This window comes from Corythoichthys intestinalis, chromosome 19, assembly GCF_030265065.1.
Source record: "Corythoichthys intestinalis isolate RoL2023-P3 chromosome 19, ASM3026506v1, whole genome shotgun sequence".
Classification (NCBI taxonomy): domain Eukaryota; kingdom Metazoa; phylum Chordata; class Actinopteri; order Syngnathiformes; family Syngnathidae; genus Corythoichthys; species Corythoichthys intestinalis.
In genome coordinates, this window is record NC_080413.1 from 33,492,514 (window position 1) to 33,509,862 (window position 17,349).

General features: G+C 39.2%; 1 protein-coding gene across 4 annotated transcripts in view; it reads left to right on the forward strand.

Moving 5' to 3' along the window:
• LOC130907928 (kinesin-like protein KIF13B) overlaps nt 1–17,349 on the forward strand; it is a 129,488-nt gene that overhangs the window by 48,998 nt on the left and 63,141 nt on the right. For all 4 annotated transcript variants that reach the window (XM_057823465.1, XM_057823464.1, XM_057823468.1 and 1 more), the window contains 7 exons: nt 3,252–3,363; nt 3,498–3,710; nt 3,978–4,088; nt 4,226–4,360; nt 5,487–5,617; nt 10,191–10,277; nt 10,412–10,596. In XM_057823465.1, coding sequence (XP_057679448.1) covers nt 3,252–3,363; nt 3,498–3,710; nt 3,978–4,088; nt 4,226–4,360; nt 5,487–5,617; nt 10,191–10,277; nt 10,412–10,596 — 974 coding nt within the window. The remainder of the gene's footprint in view (nt 1–3,251; nt 3,364–3,497; nt 3,711–3,977; nt 4,089–4,225; nt 4,361–5,486; nt 5,618–10,190; nt 10,278–10,411; nt 10,597–17,349) is intronic.

Genomic DNA, 17,349 nt, shown 5'->3' on the forward strand with positions numbered 1-17,349 from the left:
AAACTAAACCTATATAGACACACAGGTGAGTGAAACAAGACTTTGATTTTGCCCTGTTTTTATCCATGCATCTCTAACAACAAAATGATCAGATATTGACACTGATTATGTTTTCCGGCAGTTATATAAATATTCATAACATTCATAACAATCAAGCAAGTTATTGCCTCTACTTTTAAAATAACTGTGAAAACCATTCACCAGGGTTTATGCGGGTCATTAAAAAGCATTAAAAGTCATTAAATGGATTTTGTTAAAATTATGGCCTTAAAAATTAAATAAGTAAGTGAACCCTCTGCCTAAGCCTATCAAAGTCCTAAATGATATTCGTTGGAATACTGATGCAGGCAAATCATCTGTTCTGCTACTATTGGATCTCAGCGCCGGATTCGACACGGTTGATCACAACATACTACTCAGCAGATTGGAACAGTGGGTAGGGCTTACTGACACTGTTCTTCAGTGGTTCACATCTTATTTACATGATAGGGATTTCTTTGTGTCAATCGGAAACCATCGGTCAGAAACGAAACCAAATTCACGTGTGGAGTCCCTCAAGTGGTCAATTCTTGGACCACTCTTATTTAAAATCTTTATGCTTCCCCTAGCTCAGATTATGGAACAGTATGACAGCCCTATCACACCTATGCAGATGACACATAACTCTACATTTATATGTGCCCGCATGATTATAGTCCCTTAGTCTCCCTGAGTAAATGCATTCATCAAATCAATGAATTGATGTGCCCGACTTTTCTCCAGTTAAATGTGGGGAAGACAGAAGTGATCATGTTTGGGCCAAAAAAGGAAAGGTAATAGATAAGGCACCTTAGCACAATGTCACATACAGCTACAAATCAAGTAAGAAATCTTGGCGTAATTATTGACTCAGACCTAAAATTTGATAGCCATCTACAGTCCATCACTAAATCTGCTTATTACCAACTAAAAAATACAGCCAGAATTAAGGGGCTTCTGACTCAACAAGACATGGAAAAACTTATACGTGCATTCATTTTTAGCAGATTGGACTATTGCAGCGGTATATTTACAGGTCTTGATGAAAAATCAGTCAGGAAGCTAGATAGTGCAGAATGCTGCAGCTAGAGTCCTCACTATACAAGGAAACTGGACCACATTACACCAGTTTTGAAATCCTTACACTGGCTTCCAGTGAGTCAAAGGATAGACTATAAAATACTACTGCTCGTCTACAAAACACTTAATGGCCTTGGACCAAAATACATGCTTGACCTGTTAGATTCCTATGAGACATCTAGACCCCTAAGGTCGTCTGGAACCGGTCTCCTGTATGTTCCAAGAACAAGAACAAAGCAGGGTGAGGCAGCATTTAGTTATTATGCTCCGCACCTATGGAACAAGTTACCAGATGGTCTGAAGTATACTCAAACTGTTAGCTCCTTTAAATCAGGGCTAAAAATGCTCTTGTTTAGCACAGTATATCCATAACTATCTATATATTTCAATCTATTTGCTTTCTATTCCTCTTGTGCTTTATCTCCATTGCTGATTTCAATTATTAGTATTAGTATTATTTGTTCTATTTGTGATTAAATGCGATCTTTGTGTATAATTTTACTTCCTATTTCAATTAGCTTTGTTTTTACGTTGTATTGATTTAATGTGATTTTTATGATCTTCATGTGATGTAAAGCACTTTGAATTGCCTTGTGTTGAATTTTGCTATATAAATAAATCTGCCTTGCATTGCCTAAGGAGACTTACAGAGCAATTGAAACCAATTTTTACCAAGCAATTTAAGTCTGGTATGTGCCCAATCACTGATGAGTGGTTTAAAGCTGCCCTGCCCACTATAAAACGCACACCTGGTAAGAATTGTCTTGATGAGAAGCATTGTCTGATGTGAATCATGAACTACTCCATGGAGGAAGTCACTGCTGTCTAAAAAAAAAAAAACATGGTTGCTCGTTTGATGTTCGCAAAAAAGGTACTTGGACACGCCACAAAAGTATTGGCAAAATATTTTGTGGACTAATCAAACCAAAGTTGAATAGTTTTGGGGGTAGCGCACAACGTCATGTGTTAAGGAATAATGGAACGCCTCACCAACATCAACACCTCATGCACACCTAGAAGCATGGTGGAGGGAGCAATACATTTTGATGACTGCCTCAGGGCCTGGACAACTTGCAATCAATAATGGAAGAATGAATTAAAACGTTCATCAGGATGTTTTGCAGGAAAACCTGAGGCCGTCTGTCAGACAGTTGAAGCTAAAAGGAGGATGGATGCTGCAACAAGACAATGATCCAAAACACAGAAGTAAATCAACTTAAGAATGGTTTCAGAAGAACACAATACACGTTCTGGAGTGACCAAGTCAAAGTCCAGACTTGAACCCCTGTGAGATGCTATGGCATGACCTAAAGACAGCGATTCATGCCAGACATCCCAGGAATCTTACTGAATGACAGCAGTTTTGTGGAGAAGAATGGGCCAAGATTAGTCCTGATCGATGTGCCGGACTGATCTGCAGCTACAGGAAGCGTTTGGTTGAAGTTATTGATGCCAAAGTGGGGCCACAAAATATTAAATGTGATGGTTCACTTACATATTTTCTCCCTTTCTGGCATTGTTTGCATACCATCCTCATTAAAATATGAAAACCTATAAATGACACTGTTTTTTAATCTGTGTGATTTTGACAAAGATCAGATCACATTTGATGGGGATTTTATGCAGAAATGTGAGAAATTCCAAAAGGTTCAGATACTTTGTCATACCACTGTAATTGAAGTTATCGTTATTCATTTCCTTTGGTTTAAACGCCGTTTTAGACTCCCGCGGATAAATTCAAATCACTGACGATTCAAACGAATACTCATGGTTTGACTGACTAGGTAGACGCTGCGTTAAAGAAGGCGGGGCTAGCAAAGGGTGATGCTGCGCTCTGATGTGTTGAGCATGTCAGCGCTTACATATGAGAAAGTCATGCAGACTGTGTGCAAAAATTAATATTTAGTCAGCGGCGCTACCTCTATATACAGTCTATGGGCGATACTGCCAGTTTGAATTGAATTATTTATTTGACTAAGAAGGCATAACTTGACTCCTGAGGATTCCGGCCCACTATAAACCCTGTGTATACCATAATCCTATCATTAATGGGAATGAAGTATCTCATATCAGTTTTCTTTACTATTAAAAATTTCCTGTTACTTTGGATTGATTCCCCCCTCACATTTTTGCATCTGTGTGCCTGCTTCCAGATCTCTCAGCACGTTGGGCTTGGTTATCTCGGCCTTGGCTGACCAAGGTGCAGGCAAGAACAAGAGCAAATTTGTTCCCTACAGGGACTCAGTGCTGACCTGGCTGCTCAAGGTAATAAGAGAAAACTAGGAACATTCTGTTACTCCTTTTTTTTTCGTTTGCTCTGTTCAAAAATCACATTTTTTTGCAGAGTGTGGTCTTGATGTTGCATATATAATTCATAATTGTGGTGACTGTAACTCCAGGACAGTTTGGGAGGTAACAGCCTGACAGCAATGGTGGCCACCATCAGCCCGGCAGCAGACAATTATGACGAGACTCTGTCCACCCTGCGTTACGCCGACCGGGCCAAAAGCATTGTCAACCATGCTGTGGTTAACGAAGATCCCAATGCCAGGATTATCAGAGAGCTGCGAGAGGAAGTAGAGAAACTGAGGGAGCAGCTCACAGAAGCCGAGGTTTTAGATGCTGTTTTAAATTTCAATAAAACAATTTCACAACTAAAATGGGGCAACACCAATATCCGGTGAATGATACAACATTATATGTATACACATGGACGAAATTCATGGCAATTCAGTCATTAAATTACAACAAACAATAGAGATGTTTTTTAAATGCACCACCAGTTTAGTACGTGTGTATTAAGAATTTTAATATCTGTTTGGCGACTAATCTGTATCATGAATCTAGTGCTAAATCATATTTAAAATTCTTGCTTTCAGTCAATGAAGGCACCTGAGTTAAAGGAACGCCTGGAGGAGTCAGAGAAACTTATCCAAGAGATGACTGTGACTTGGGAGGAGAAACTCAGGAAGACCGAATCTATTGCACAGGTAACAAACCCTGCACATAAAAATGTCATTTTCAATTGTTTAAATGTTGTCTTTCTGTTCTGTGAACCACTGTTAATTGAATAAAAAACTAGTGAGAGCAACAATTTAAAAAAAAAAAAAAAAAAATTCTTTTGTAGGAGCGTCAGAGGCAGCTGGAGAGTTTGGGTATTTCCCTGCAGTCATCTGGTATCAGAGTAGTGGATGATAAGTGCTTCCTGGTCAACTTGAACGCTGACCCTGCCCTCAATGAGCTGCTTGTATACTACCTAAAGGTGCTGAACACACCCACAAGTGAAATATACAACCCCTAACAAAAAGTATGGAATCACCAGTCTCGGACGAGCACTCAGACATTTTATCATGTAGAACAGTTTTAGCTCTGTGGCATGATGCATTGTCATCTTGGAAAATGACAAACAGAATTTCAATTGAAGGGCTAAGAAAGCTGTCTAAAATTTCAATGTAAACTTGTGCATTTATTGAAAATTTAACCACAGCCATCTCCCCAGTGCCTTCATTATCACCTTGTCAAGAATCTGCATTGGACAAGGTTTCAAGAGTCAAGAATCTGCATTGGACAAGGTGATGATGCTGGAACTTGTGTTTGGTGCTGTTCCAGTGAGATTTACAAATATGACTGCCTGAAGAAAACATCAAAATTCCCTCAGTCCTTGATGATATGGGGCTGCATGTCAGGCAAAGGCACTGGGGAGATGGCTGTGGTTAAATCTTCAATAAATGCACAAGTTTACTTTGAAATTTTAGACAGCTTTCTTATCCCTTCAATTGAAAATATGTTTGTCATTTTCCAAGATGACAATGCATCATGCCACAGAGCTAAAACTGTTAAAGCATTCCTTGGAGAAAGACTCATCCAGTCAATGTCATGGCCTGCAAATATACCAGATCTCAACCCTATTGAAAACCTGTGGTGGAAATTGATGAGGAATACTCATCAAGTCCATGGCTCCGAGACTGCAAGCTGTCATAAAAGCCAGAGGGGGTTCTACTAAATACTAGAGATGTGTTTTGATTGTTATTTCTTTGTTTGTTTCTCATGGTTCCATATTTTTTTTCCCTCAGAATGGAGTGATCCCATATATATTTCCCTGCACTTGCTCTATAAAAGTAATATTTACTGACCACCACAATGTTTTTTATTCATTTTTTTAGTGTTTCTGAATCCTAAAGAGTTGCACTTTTGAAGTAATTCATTATTTTTTTCAAGCTTTTTATTTGAGTTTGTTCTACATTATAAAATGTCTGAGTGAGTGCTCATCCGAGACTGGTAATTCCATACTGCTTTGCTAGGGGTTGTATAACCCTTAATAATGAGTATTGCTGAGCTGACTTATTGCTGGCTTTATTCTCTATATTTTGTGTTTGCTACATATGTAGGAGCACACACGTGTAGGCTCATCTAAAACACAAGACATCCAATTGTGTGGGATGGCGATCCAAGCCGAACACTGCATTATTGATATCACACAAAACGACGGGGTAGTTCTCACACCTCACCGAAATGCAAGGTATGTACTGAATTAGTTATTTTTATGGAGTATTGTTGATATTTGTTTTTTTATGTTGTCATTCCTGACTTACATGCAGTAATATACAATGAATATTGTACTAATGTTGAATAAGTCTTTCACTAAGAGAAGAACCTCCAATTTTATCACTGTATCAAGGAAAAATATTAAGGAGAAATGACTTGCGGGAAAATGATTGGATATCTTAGAGAAATGACGTGACGAAGTAAATCAGTTGTAAGCTGCCTGTTTTGTCCGTGAACGAGTCATGGTAGAAATCACAATGCATGATTTTTTAACAATTTATTTGTGTGATACAGTTGCAAGTAAGTATTTGGATGACCTGTTAGTCTGCCTATTAAAAATCCACCTCCACTCCATGTATTATCCTAAATCGGATGCACTTGTTTGAGGTCGACAGCCGCATAAAGACACCTGTCCACACCATACGATTAGTAAGACTCAAACTTGTAACATGGCCAAGACCAAAGAGTTGTCCAAAGACACCAGAGACAACATTGTACACTTCCACAAGGCTGAAAAGGCTACGAAGCAATTACCAAGCAGCTTGGTGAAAAAAGGTCCACCCTTAGAGCAAACATTCGAAAATGGAATAAGCTAAACATGACAGTCAATCTCAATCGGAGTGGAGCCCCATGTAAGATATCACCTCGTGGGATGTCAATGATCCTAAAAAAGGTGAGGAATCAATCCAAAACTACACGACAGAGTTGGTCAATGACTTGAAGAGCTGGAACCACCATTTCCAAGGTTACTGTTGGTAATGGTAATACACTCAGACGTCATGTTTTGAAATCATGCATGGCATGGAAGTTTCCCTTGCTTAAACCAGCACATGTCAAGGCCCGTCTTCATTTTATCTATAACCATTTGGATCATGTAGAGGAGTCATGGAAGCAAGTTTTGTGGTCACATGAGAGCAAAATAGAACTTTTTGGTTGCAATTCCATTAACCGTTTTTGGGAGGAAGAAGAAGGATGAGTACTGTCCAAAGAACACCATCCCTACTGTGAAGCATGGGGATGATAGCATTATGCTTAAGGGTGTTTTTCTGTGCATGGTACAGGACGTGTGCAAAACCCTAAAGAGAGGATGACTGGGGCCCTGTATTGTGAGATTTTGAGGAATAACCTTTTTCCCCTCAGTCAGGGCATTGAAGATGGGTGTCATGGCTAGGTCTTCCAACATGATAATGACCCGAAGCATACAGCCAGGAAAACCAAGGAATGGCTGTGTAAGAAGCATTTCAAGGTTCTAGCATGACCTAGCCAGTCTTCAGACCTAAACCCAATAGAAAACCTTTGGAGGGAGCTCAAACTCTGTGTTTCCCAGCGACAGCCCAGAAACCTGACTGATCTAGAGAAGATCTGTGTGGAGGAGTGGGCCAAGATCTCTCCTGCTGTGTTTGTAAACCTGGTGGAATACTACAGGAAAGGTTTGACCTCTGTAATTGCAAAAAAAAGGCTGCTGTACCAAATATTAACATTTGCTTTATCAGGTGTTCAAATACTTATTTGCAGCTGTACCACACAAATACATTGTTTTAAAAAAAATCATACATTGTGATTTCTGGATTTTTCTTTATAGATTCTCTCTCTCACAGTGGAAATGCACCTACAATGAAAATTTCAGACCCCTCCATGATTTCTAAGTGGAAGAACCTGCAAAATAGCAGGGTGTTCAAAGACTTTTCTTCACTGTACATGGAGCTGCTCAATGAATTGTAGTTTGTGATAAAGTGCTCCTTCTGTGAGTGACAATCACATGTAGATTCAGCCAATTGCAGTGGCATTCTTAGCCTACATGGTGCCCTGAGCAACAAGACGCTTTGACTCCCCCCACCCCACCCCCCAAAAAAAGAAAACAACCGCAAAAAAACAACGGTTGCCTCACAAAATACAGCACATGAAATATACTTCGCACATTAAGAATCAAAGTCAACCCAATGTGACTGACACTGTTAGCTGATCCAATCCCTGCCACAACCTCCAACTCCTTTTGCGGTTGCGTGCAGACAATAACTGCGGTCTGCAGGGGGCTTCATTACAATGCTATGGGCACTAGGGGTGTGACAAAATATCGAAATGGTGATATATCGTGATACTTTGTATCTCAAAGGGTTATCGATATGCTCTTGCCAAGAATCGAGATATCGTTTTAAAAAGGTCTGTCTGTAGGTTCCAAAACGTAAAAAGCCCAGCTCAACGCTCTCTTCCTTGTTTTCCTCACCAGTCCGCTGGACAGCGGCAAGAAAAGACTTGAGTTCGTTTGTTTAGTCCAACAAAACGTAATCCAAACGCGAACAAAAGAGCAAATGAGAGAATGAGGAAACGAAAAATAATCCACTTGATAGTTAAATCCAAAAACAAAAAGAGATCGATGGAGAGATTAGATAGAGGGGTCGAAAAACTGTGTGGCTCTCTCTGGCTTATGCCTTAACGCAACTGTCGCACACACAGCTACTTCCGCATACATCGTCAAACGTGACGTCACAAAATAGTTCCATAGAATCAAAATACATTGTTCACAATTAACAAGAATAATTAATTAACTAAACAATTATTTAGGCTCCTACAGTGTCAGTGTCTAAAAAAAAATAAAATAAAATAAAAATGAACAATGAATAGTGTCTCAGTTACCTCTAAGGCTGCATTGATGGTGCTCAACGCCCAATCCACTTAGACTGGGAACGTTTGTTCATTCAAAACCAGAGCATTCACAGTCATTCTGATTTTCTGGGCATTTACAGGTCACTTCCTGTTGAGTGTTAGTCACTGCCTATTCATTTGGGTGATTCCCAGGTCACTTCCTGTTCTGTAAGTCAAGATGAACAGGAAGTGACCCATGCAATACCCCAAAATCAACAGGAAATAACTGAAAATCAATAGGTAAATGACGTTAAATGGCCCAAAATTTTCTCATTGCCTGGCGTTGGCTGCCACTACCGGCCATAGACGTTCAATCCGTTTGAAGTGGGAGGGATGGCAGCGAAAGAACGAATGTTCATTCGCTGCCACCCTCCCACTTCAAATGGGTTGGATGTCTACTAGTGATAAACTCATTCCAATTCATTGCAGAAGCTTGTTTTTCTGTTTATTAGTTGTTTGTAGAATATTCTAGAATGATTTCCTGACCAATGTATTGATAATCGTTGTATCGCTATATCGTCAGATCATCGTTATTGTGAGCTTTGTATCGCAAATCTCATCCGACCGTGAGGTACCAAGACGTTCCCACTCCTAATGGGCAACAATCAAAATAGGAGACAATCACTCACTGGCACCTCACGTGCATGCGCCCCAAGCAATTTGCCACTCCTGGTGACCGCCCTACCCAACCGTGCCAGGAACCGCCATTGGCCATATGTCAGTTCCCTGTTCCATGGAGCTGGAACTGGTGCTTGTTCCGTGCTCGTGCTTGGTTGAGCACCGGTTCTTTCTGTTTTGATAACCCAAGCACGAGCACTAGCCTCAGAAAACGGGTGCTCAGCAGGCACCAACTCATTGCTGGGCTAGACGAGAGCCAGCAAAGGGCTAACTATGTCAATGGGCTTGGGGGGCAGATTGATCGACGGCGCAGGGGCGTGAGGCGGGGTTTTGTGCAGGTAAAGACACGTAAATTCATTCATTTTGATGTAAAATTACAATCACTGGCTAATCAGCTGGACGCACGCGTTGTTGTGGGCTTCCTTCTTTTCTTCTTCTACGTTGCATTTCTGGCGAACTCAACCCTGCCGGTATAGCTTACGTATTACCGTACTGACGTATTCTTGTGGCTCATGACGTGGCCCCAATTTGGATCCTCTGCACATGGAAAGCCAACTGGTGTTTGGGAAGCACACAAAACAGCTGCTGCTAATCAATATTGAAGAACAAATTACAAATGTTGAAGAGTAGGCGACACAGAAGACGTTTGCAATTGTTTGAAAGCGGCGGTGTTATTGTGCTGAGCTGGAAACAACGTCCTGAGTGGACCAATCACAGTCCTTCGACATTCATGACACATGCGTTGACGTGACATGTAGTCAGGGTTTTTTGGAGGTGCACGTCAGATTACGGCGTAGGGTCATAAATTGGGTCTGCGTTAACAGCGTAGGTACGCCGTCACCGCTACGCAGAAGCATAAATCAGCCGGGATTGTCATTTGTCGGACCATGACCCCCAACAAAATTTTTACTGCATATGAAGGTGAATGACTTCACCTTGCTGGAGTTAAACTGGTCTCTCAGACGTCCTTACAAGCTGATCCATTGTTCACATTTTTTCCTTTGAGTTTGGTTTCGTGAAACGTATGAGGAAAACATCTTTTATATGTGAACGGTCGTATTGTCTCGAGTCGTTTCTACAAGTTCCATAGTAGCAGTGTTTGATCGGCATGTTCATTTTTGAAAAACGAACAGAAATATAATGGTTTCTATGGGAGGGCGTGTCTATAATGTCTCACTTCCGCTTTGTGCAGTACGCTATTGGTAGTTTCTTTTTTTTTTTTTTTTAACTTGTCTGTCACTGTGATGCATAGGAAATATCACACTACAATGTTTTCTGCCCTGAAGGACATGGGTGAATGGAACTGCAGTCACCAGTCCAGTGCACCTTCATCACGGGGACCGGATCTTATGGGGAAACAACCACTTCTTTAGGTTTGACTCACTCTTATTTGTATATTTTTTTTTAAATCATGTATGTATTTTATTTCCTATTCACCAGCCTGCCATTTAATGTTTATTCTATTTCCTCTTTCCTACCTGCTCGTATTCACTTTGCGCTCCAACAGGATTAACCTACCCAAGCATTTAGTCCATACAGGAGATGAGGAGGAAGAGGGCAGAGCTAAAAAGAAATCCTGCATAAATACGAATCAGTTGGAGGTCGACACGGATGCATCAAGCGATGTTTCGAGTGAAGTAGGCTTCGAGTTTGCTCAGGCCGAAGTCATGATGAAAGGGATGGCCAACAATGGTGAGTGACTCTAAGGGACCAGTTTCCAAATTTGTATCAATAAACAAGTGCATTTGTAGTTGGAGTAGGGCTGGGCGATATGAGCAGATTTACCTCGATAACGATAAATGACGATAAATTCGCCCAAGCGGACTACATCATTTGAAAATCTGAAAAAATGCACGAAACACAAATTAACTGTTTCGTGTTGATTTCTTTCTAAACTTTCAAACTAACAAATTAAACACTTATACATACACAAACAAGCATTTAGGCATAAACATTTAAAACGGCTGAACAATGCAAGTTAAACTGGAGAAAACAAAAACGTATTTGCTGCAATAAGTGCAAAGGTTGCCAAATGCAAAGGCTTATAAAGGTACTTAAGGCAGTTAGTCTTTTACGAGGTAACGTCACTTGTAAATAATAAATAAGTCATAATCTGGCCAGAACAACAAAACACGCACAATTAACAACAATCAACAACACTGCCATGTGAAAGTTAGAAAATGCTTGATAATTAATTTACAAACATAGTAAATATTGCAAAAACCGAAATACACACACATTAAGCTATACTGCTCTAACTCCTACCAATGAAACATTTAAGATATCATTACAGCAGTAATGACACAGAATAAAGTAAGCACATACAGAAAAATAGCTGTATCCATAAAACAGTCATGTTGGATTATACTTTATACTACGCTGTTGGATTTTACTGTATGTTGAATTCTAAATTGATTATTTGTAAATTCTACTATCATAGAAGCCATCAGGGAAGTCAGAGAAACACGCACAGATACAAAGTACACTAGACTAGTGACTTACAGATTGCCAGGTGCTGTCTATGCCCAAAGCACTGCTCAGGCATCCACTCATTTAGTTCAGCTGCTTTGACAATGTTAAAGTCACTGTCGGTGGTGATGGAGACCAGGTTCTCCTGCTTCAGGTCCCACGCAGAGAGCATTAGTTTGAGGGCCTGAACTATTTGTATATGGCGGAAAACACTCAGGTAACTCGAAGTTCCGCTCCTAGACCCCCAATTTGGTCAACTTTCAAAATTGTCCGATATCGACGTGTGATACATCATTGGAAAGCTTAAAATCTCAATTTTCTTGGGGGAAGAAACATTTTGAACAGGAGGGCATTTAAAAAAAAAAAAAAAAAAAAATTAAAAAAAAAAGTTTTTTAAACAGCAAAACCCTATCTGGAGGTGAGAGCACGCGAGAGCAGAATGACAGACGCCAAGACTTTAACGAGATATAATCGCGTACTTACCTTGTTTCGATCCAAAAACTCCATGTAGCATGTATCATCGAGTGTCAAGACACAGATGTGAATGAACGAAGCCGGATTTTCGGGGGATTTTATGGGTGAAATATGGTATTATAACTGGGGTCGCGATGCAGAAATCGCAGACATCAAGGAGTGGTCAAGATTTTCTTTTTCATATATTTACCCTTTTAAACATTTTTTTTTTTCAATTTTTCTTTGTTTGGATCGATTATTTATCATCTAACATATCGGAGAAAATAAGACAGTAACATAAAAAATACAATTAAGCGATAGTTAGGAGGTTGATATCTGTGACCTTTTTACAGACGGCATTTTTTTCATTGTGACATAATTTGTTTAAAAGTATAAAATATGTTAGTGAATAATTTTTTTCAGTCGTATTTTTTTTTTAAACGAAATATAAGACATCAATTAATGATTCTAAGCTAAAAATGACATTTTGAATAATAGATATAATTAATTACCTTCGTTTTATGGCTGGGTTGAAACAAAAGCGGTTGCGCGACGTCTGTAAACGGGGGTTTTCAGGGTAAAACAGACAAATTAAAAATAGTTCGGGGGCTTAATGCGCCATGAATCTGCTATGTCAGCATATACTGTAGACATACTGTATTGTTCTATCAAACACGACAGTTGTTTTGGCTTAAAATACAGCAGTTTCTTTAAAAAAGAAGTGCAAGAGCAGAAACTGCTTTTTCAGTCTTGTCTGTGTTTTCCGCCATATGTATTTAACATGTCGGCGTCCAGCCAAAACTTTCTCCCTCTCCGTAGTGTACATCTTCGGGATGATGGTTTTGAAAAAGTACTTACTAGATAGGATGTTGTAGCGCTTGTCTGTTATATGCATTAAGCGTTTGAACCCCGGTTATTCCACTGTTGCCATGTCTCTGACAATGGCATCAGTGGACTATGGCATCGTTTATTTCTAACCACCTTTTATTCGCTGCTAAGGTGTGGCCCATGCGAAAGCCTGCGTTATGCTGGGCTGCAGCTGTTTGGAAGCGGCACAGGCAATAACGTTTCTCACATTGTTGCCCTGCTTCTTCGCCAGTTTAACTGCTTCGAACTAAGTATTGTCATTGTACCATAGGTAGTGGAACAGGTTTTAAATGTTGCCTTGGCTCGTGGCAACGGTTTTCCGGCACAGTTTGCACTGTGTGTGCTTTTGATCCACGTCGTCCTTCTGGTATCCAAAATACCTCCATACAACTGACGTTGATTTTTTTTAATTTTTTTTTTTTTTTTGTTTGTTTTTTTGGCTCAAACACATCTTCAACTAGTATATTGTGGCCTGGCTACTGTTAGCCGTTTCAATTTTATGGGCCTCCGTCACATTCGAGGTAGCGTTAGTGATGCAACGTGCTTTTGTTTGTGGTTTCTGATAGCCACGTCACGTGACTTCACACGTAAGCACACAAAGACTATATTGTTTTATTAAATTACCCAATATACCGACATGGTCAAAATTACGTAGTCATCGTGAAGAATTTCGGTAGGTGGTCTAATGTGGTCTAAAGGGCAACACGACTAATCCAGTTTTTCTTTTCATTTTAATGTGTTGTGTATCATTTTATGGATTGTGCACATGTACACAGTTGCAGCTGTTCAAAGAAGCCAGCTTTATCTCCCTGGCTTGTACTATGCAGATGTTTACTCATCTTAAATCCCCTTTGGTACTCATGGCGCCTCTCGCTGAATTCTAGGGGGTGGCTATGTTTTTTTTCATGTAGTGCTACCAATAACAACATGACTGTTCAACTTTAATCACTGTCTTGCCAACAATATAAAGTCCTGTCGTGTAAAATATTTATTCACAGTGACAAACTCAGTGTAGCACTGCAAGTCGGAGGAATCATTAGTCATCATACTTTAATGAAAATTAATACTTTATGAAGTAATGAACACACATAGCCATTGCCACTAAATTGGATAAGAATTTCCCATTAACAAAGACAATCATGTCGTTAGGGTTGAACGATATTGGAAAAAACTTACACTGCGACTTTTTGGGGGTTTGCAATATATTGCGACTTGAATAGCTTTGTTTGGGAAGACTTTGGTTGACTCATCAAGACCACATTGTATTCATATAGTACAGTTTACTCCAGGCTAAGGGGCTTCATCTGTGAATTATGAAGATTGATGTATATAAAACGGATCCAGGACGCCACGTCTCTGCACACTTGCTGCTTATATGGCTCAAAACAAACATTTATGTTAAAAAAAAACCAAAAAAATCCAATTGCACGTCCTGCGATAGGACTATTGCACATGCACATATCACGATGGCGATGTTCAAACGATATATTGTGCAGGCCTACATGCACAGGTAGGTATTAATAACTTTGTAAAAAGATCACTGTGAGGCATTCTGCCTGACAGGGAAAGGATCAAAGACAGATGATAGACAGTACATAGAAGATCTTGTTAGTGACTGCTTGCGATGGAGTGCAAGATGCATACAAAACCACTGACACAATTGAACACTACAAACGGGTGGATAAACATTATCTATTGACTAAATGTCAATCGATAGACAGATTTATTTAACATGCTCAATGTCCAAATCACAACAACACAAGATATCAAAAACATAATAATTTAAAAAATAACAAGTGGACAATTAACAACACTGGGTCTCCCAGTGACCCACTTTTAAAAGGCACATATACGTACATACCAGTGCTTCCAAAATAAGAGTGTGACAATATCTCGATACAGCGATATATCGCGATATTTTGCAACCCGATGGGTTATCGATATACTCCCGCCAAGAATCGATACTTTTATTTAACATATTTGCCATACAATGGAGTATGGATGCTGTAAACTGCTCAATGTTTGTTGAGCAATTCCTTGGAGGTCCACAAGGGGCGCTCGGGAGTGGCGGTGAGGGTAAAGTGCGCACAAGTTGTCTAGAGAAGAAGAGAGGCAGCTCCAAGTGGGTTGAAAAAATAAAAAAGCTCCGTGAGAACGGTGGAGGAAAAAATGAGAAAAATATTGCCACAAATCACACATGGGGACACACTTTAGATTTTACACCAACAAGAAAGGAAGTAAGGTGAACAAGGACTTTGCTGTATGCAACAATTGTCTAACAAAAATAAGGTTCACTGGGAGCTGGTGACGAAGGGCACACCTGATTTCTTCCCTGCTTCGCATTCATCACTTGAGGTAAGAAAGTTTTGCAATGTAATTGACTTTTTAATTTACATGTATTATTTTGATGACATTTGGTGTTGAATGATATAAAATAAACCAGGACCCTAAACTGGATGAAAATGAATATCGAACAAGCCCACATGAATTTACCGATTTATTTGGTAACCAATTTCCATCTAGTTTACTACACAAACTGTTATTACTGTCATTTTGATACAATGAGCTATAAAAATGGTTTGAATAGGTTCCAAGATATATAAAGTGATGTGCATGATAATTAATGTAGCCTACATATTAAAAATAGGTAATTATTGATGTAGCCTACATATTAAAAATAGGTTATTATTGAATTTTTAATTTCTATACATTCAATTCATATTTTTTTTAATTCAATACTACCAACACACACAAAAAATCAGGATTTCAACTCAAACGCTAAGAAATAGCTAATATTTTTGTTTTATTTTGTTGTTTTTAAGGTGAGGAAGACTGTGACTGAGCAAGTCTGACATCTTAAATGCTGAAGCAGATAGCGGAAGTCAGGGGTCCCCAAACTTTTTCCTGTGAGGGCCACATAACCCTTCTCTTCTCTGATGAGGGGCCGGGGTCAGTTTGTAACAGAAAAAGTGTGACGATTGCAGGAGTGCCTAAATGTAAAAATGTATTGTTTTTCAGAAAGCCACAATCAAATAACTCTTTCTGGATTCTTCACGGAACCAAAGTAAATAAAATAAAAATGATATAATATAATATAGTATAATATAATATAATATAATATAATTAGGGCTGTCAAACGATTAAAATTTTTAAGCGAGTTAATCACAGCTTAAAAATTAATCGTAATTAATCGCAATTCAAACATCTCTAAAATATGCCTTATTTTTCTGTAAATTATTGTTGGAATGGAAAGATAAGACACAAGACGGATATATACATTCAACATACTGTACATAAGTACTGTATTTGTTTATTATAACAATAAATCAACAAGATGGCATTAACATTAATATTCTGTCAAAGCAATCCCTGGATAGAAAGACTTGTAGTTCTTAAAAGATAGATTTTAGTACAAATTATAGAAATTTTATGTTAAAACCCCTCTTAATGTTTTCGTTTTAATAAAATTGGTAAAATTTTCAATCAAAAAAATTAACTAGTAGCTCACCATTGTTGATGTCAAGAATTACACAATGCTCATGGTGCATAAAATCAGTCGCACCCAAGCACCAGCAGAGGGAGACAAAAAACACAAGTAACAAGTGGACATGACACTGCTGTCATTTTAATCTGTTTGAGCGGGGCATATGCGTTAATTGCGTCAAATATTTTAACGTGATTAATGAAAAAAATTAATTACCGCCCGTTAACGCGATAACTTTGACAGCCCTTAATATAATATAATATAATATAATATAATATAATATAATATAATATAATCGGGGGTGCACATAATTTTTTTGCCCAGGTTCTCAGAGGAGGACCTGGAGATGTGACTTGGTCCTCATTGAGCTTGAGAGCCGACCCACCTGATGCGATAAATTTATGACAAGCTTTACTTAGAGCCAATTAACTTTGATTAATTATATTAACAGTTAATGCTTGATTAACATCAACTGGCACAACAAAATTGCCATTACTTTGAAGTGAAATGTAAAGAAATAAACATAAAAGCACCAATTCAAAATAAAGGGCATTATGCGGCTCCCACATTAACTCCACGCCTTTTTAAAAGTGGGATGTCCTCCTCATAAGACCTCATTGAACGTGCATGTTTAGCTTTGTAAAATGTGAGCAAAAACACGTTTGTCAGTGCATGTCGCTGTTCATTACCTTTATTCCGCCCTATTCTGCCACATGTCTATAGGGCGAGTGGGGTCCTGTTTGACATCGACAGTTTGCTTAATTGCCACATGCTCTGTTTTTTTCGTGCTTTTCAAAGTTTGGATGGCTGAAATTCTTTGACCCTACATAAAATGAGTTGCTCTAATCGGCGACATTGGGATTCTCACGGCACATTTTGTACCGCATTTCCGTGCGAGCATCATTCGCTTCTAGCCATGGTACCTGCTGTAGCCACTTTTCAGCAAAAGTCCTTTTTTTCGGTAGCTCCGGTGACGTCTCTGTCGTCTGTCTGTCTTTTGACGGGGGTGGGGGAACACTGAAGTAATTACTCAGTGTGGCCTGCCTCATCGACATTTTGCGAAGTTATTTTCTCGTGTCCGCCGCAAATAGAGTGGTCAGCCATCGGTACGCAAAAGCGTATGGAAGCCGTTGAGGGCCAGCGCGTTTGTCTACGTCCAGTACGCATGTGCG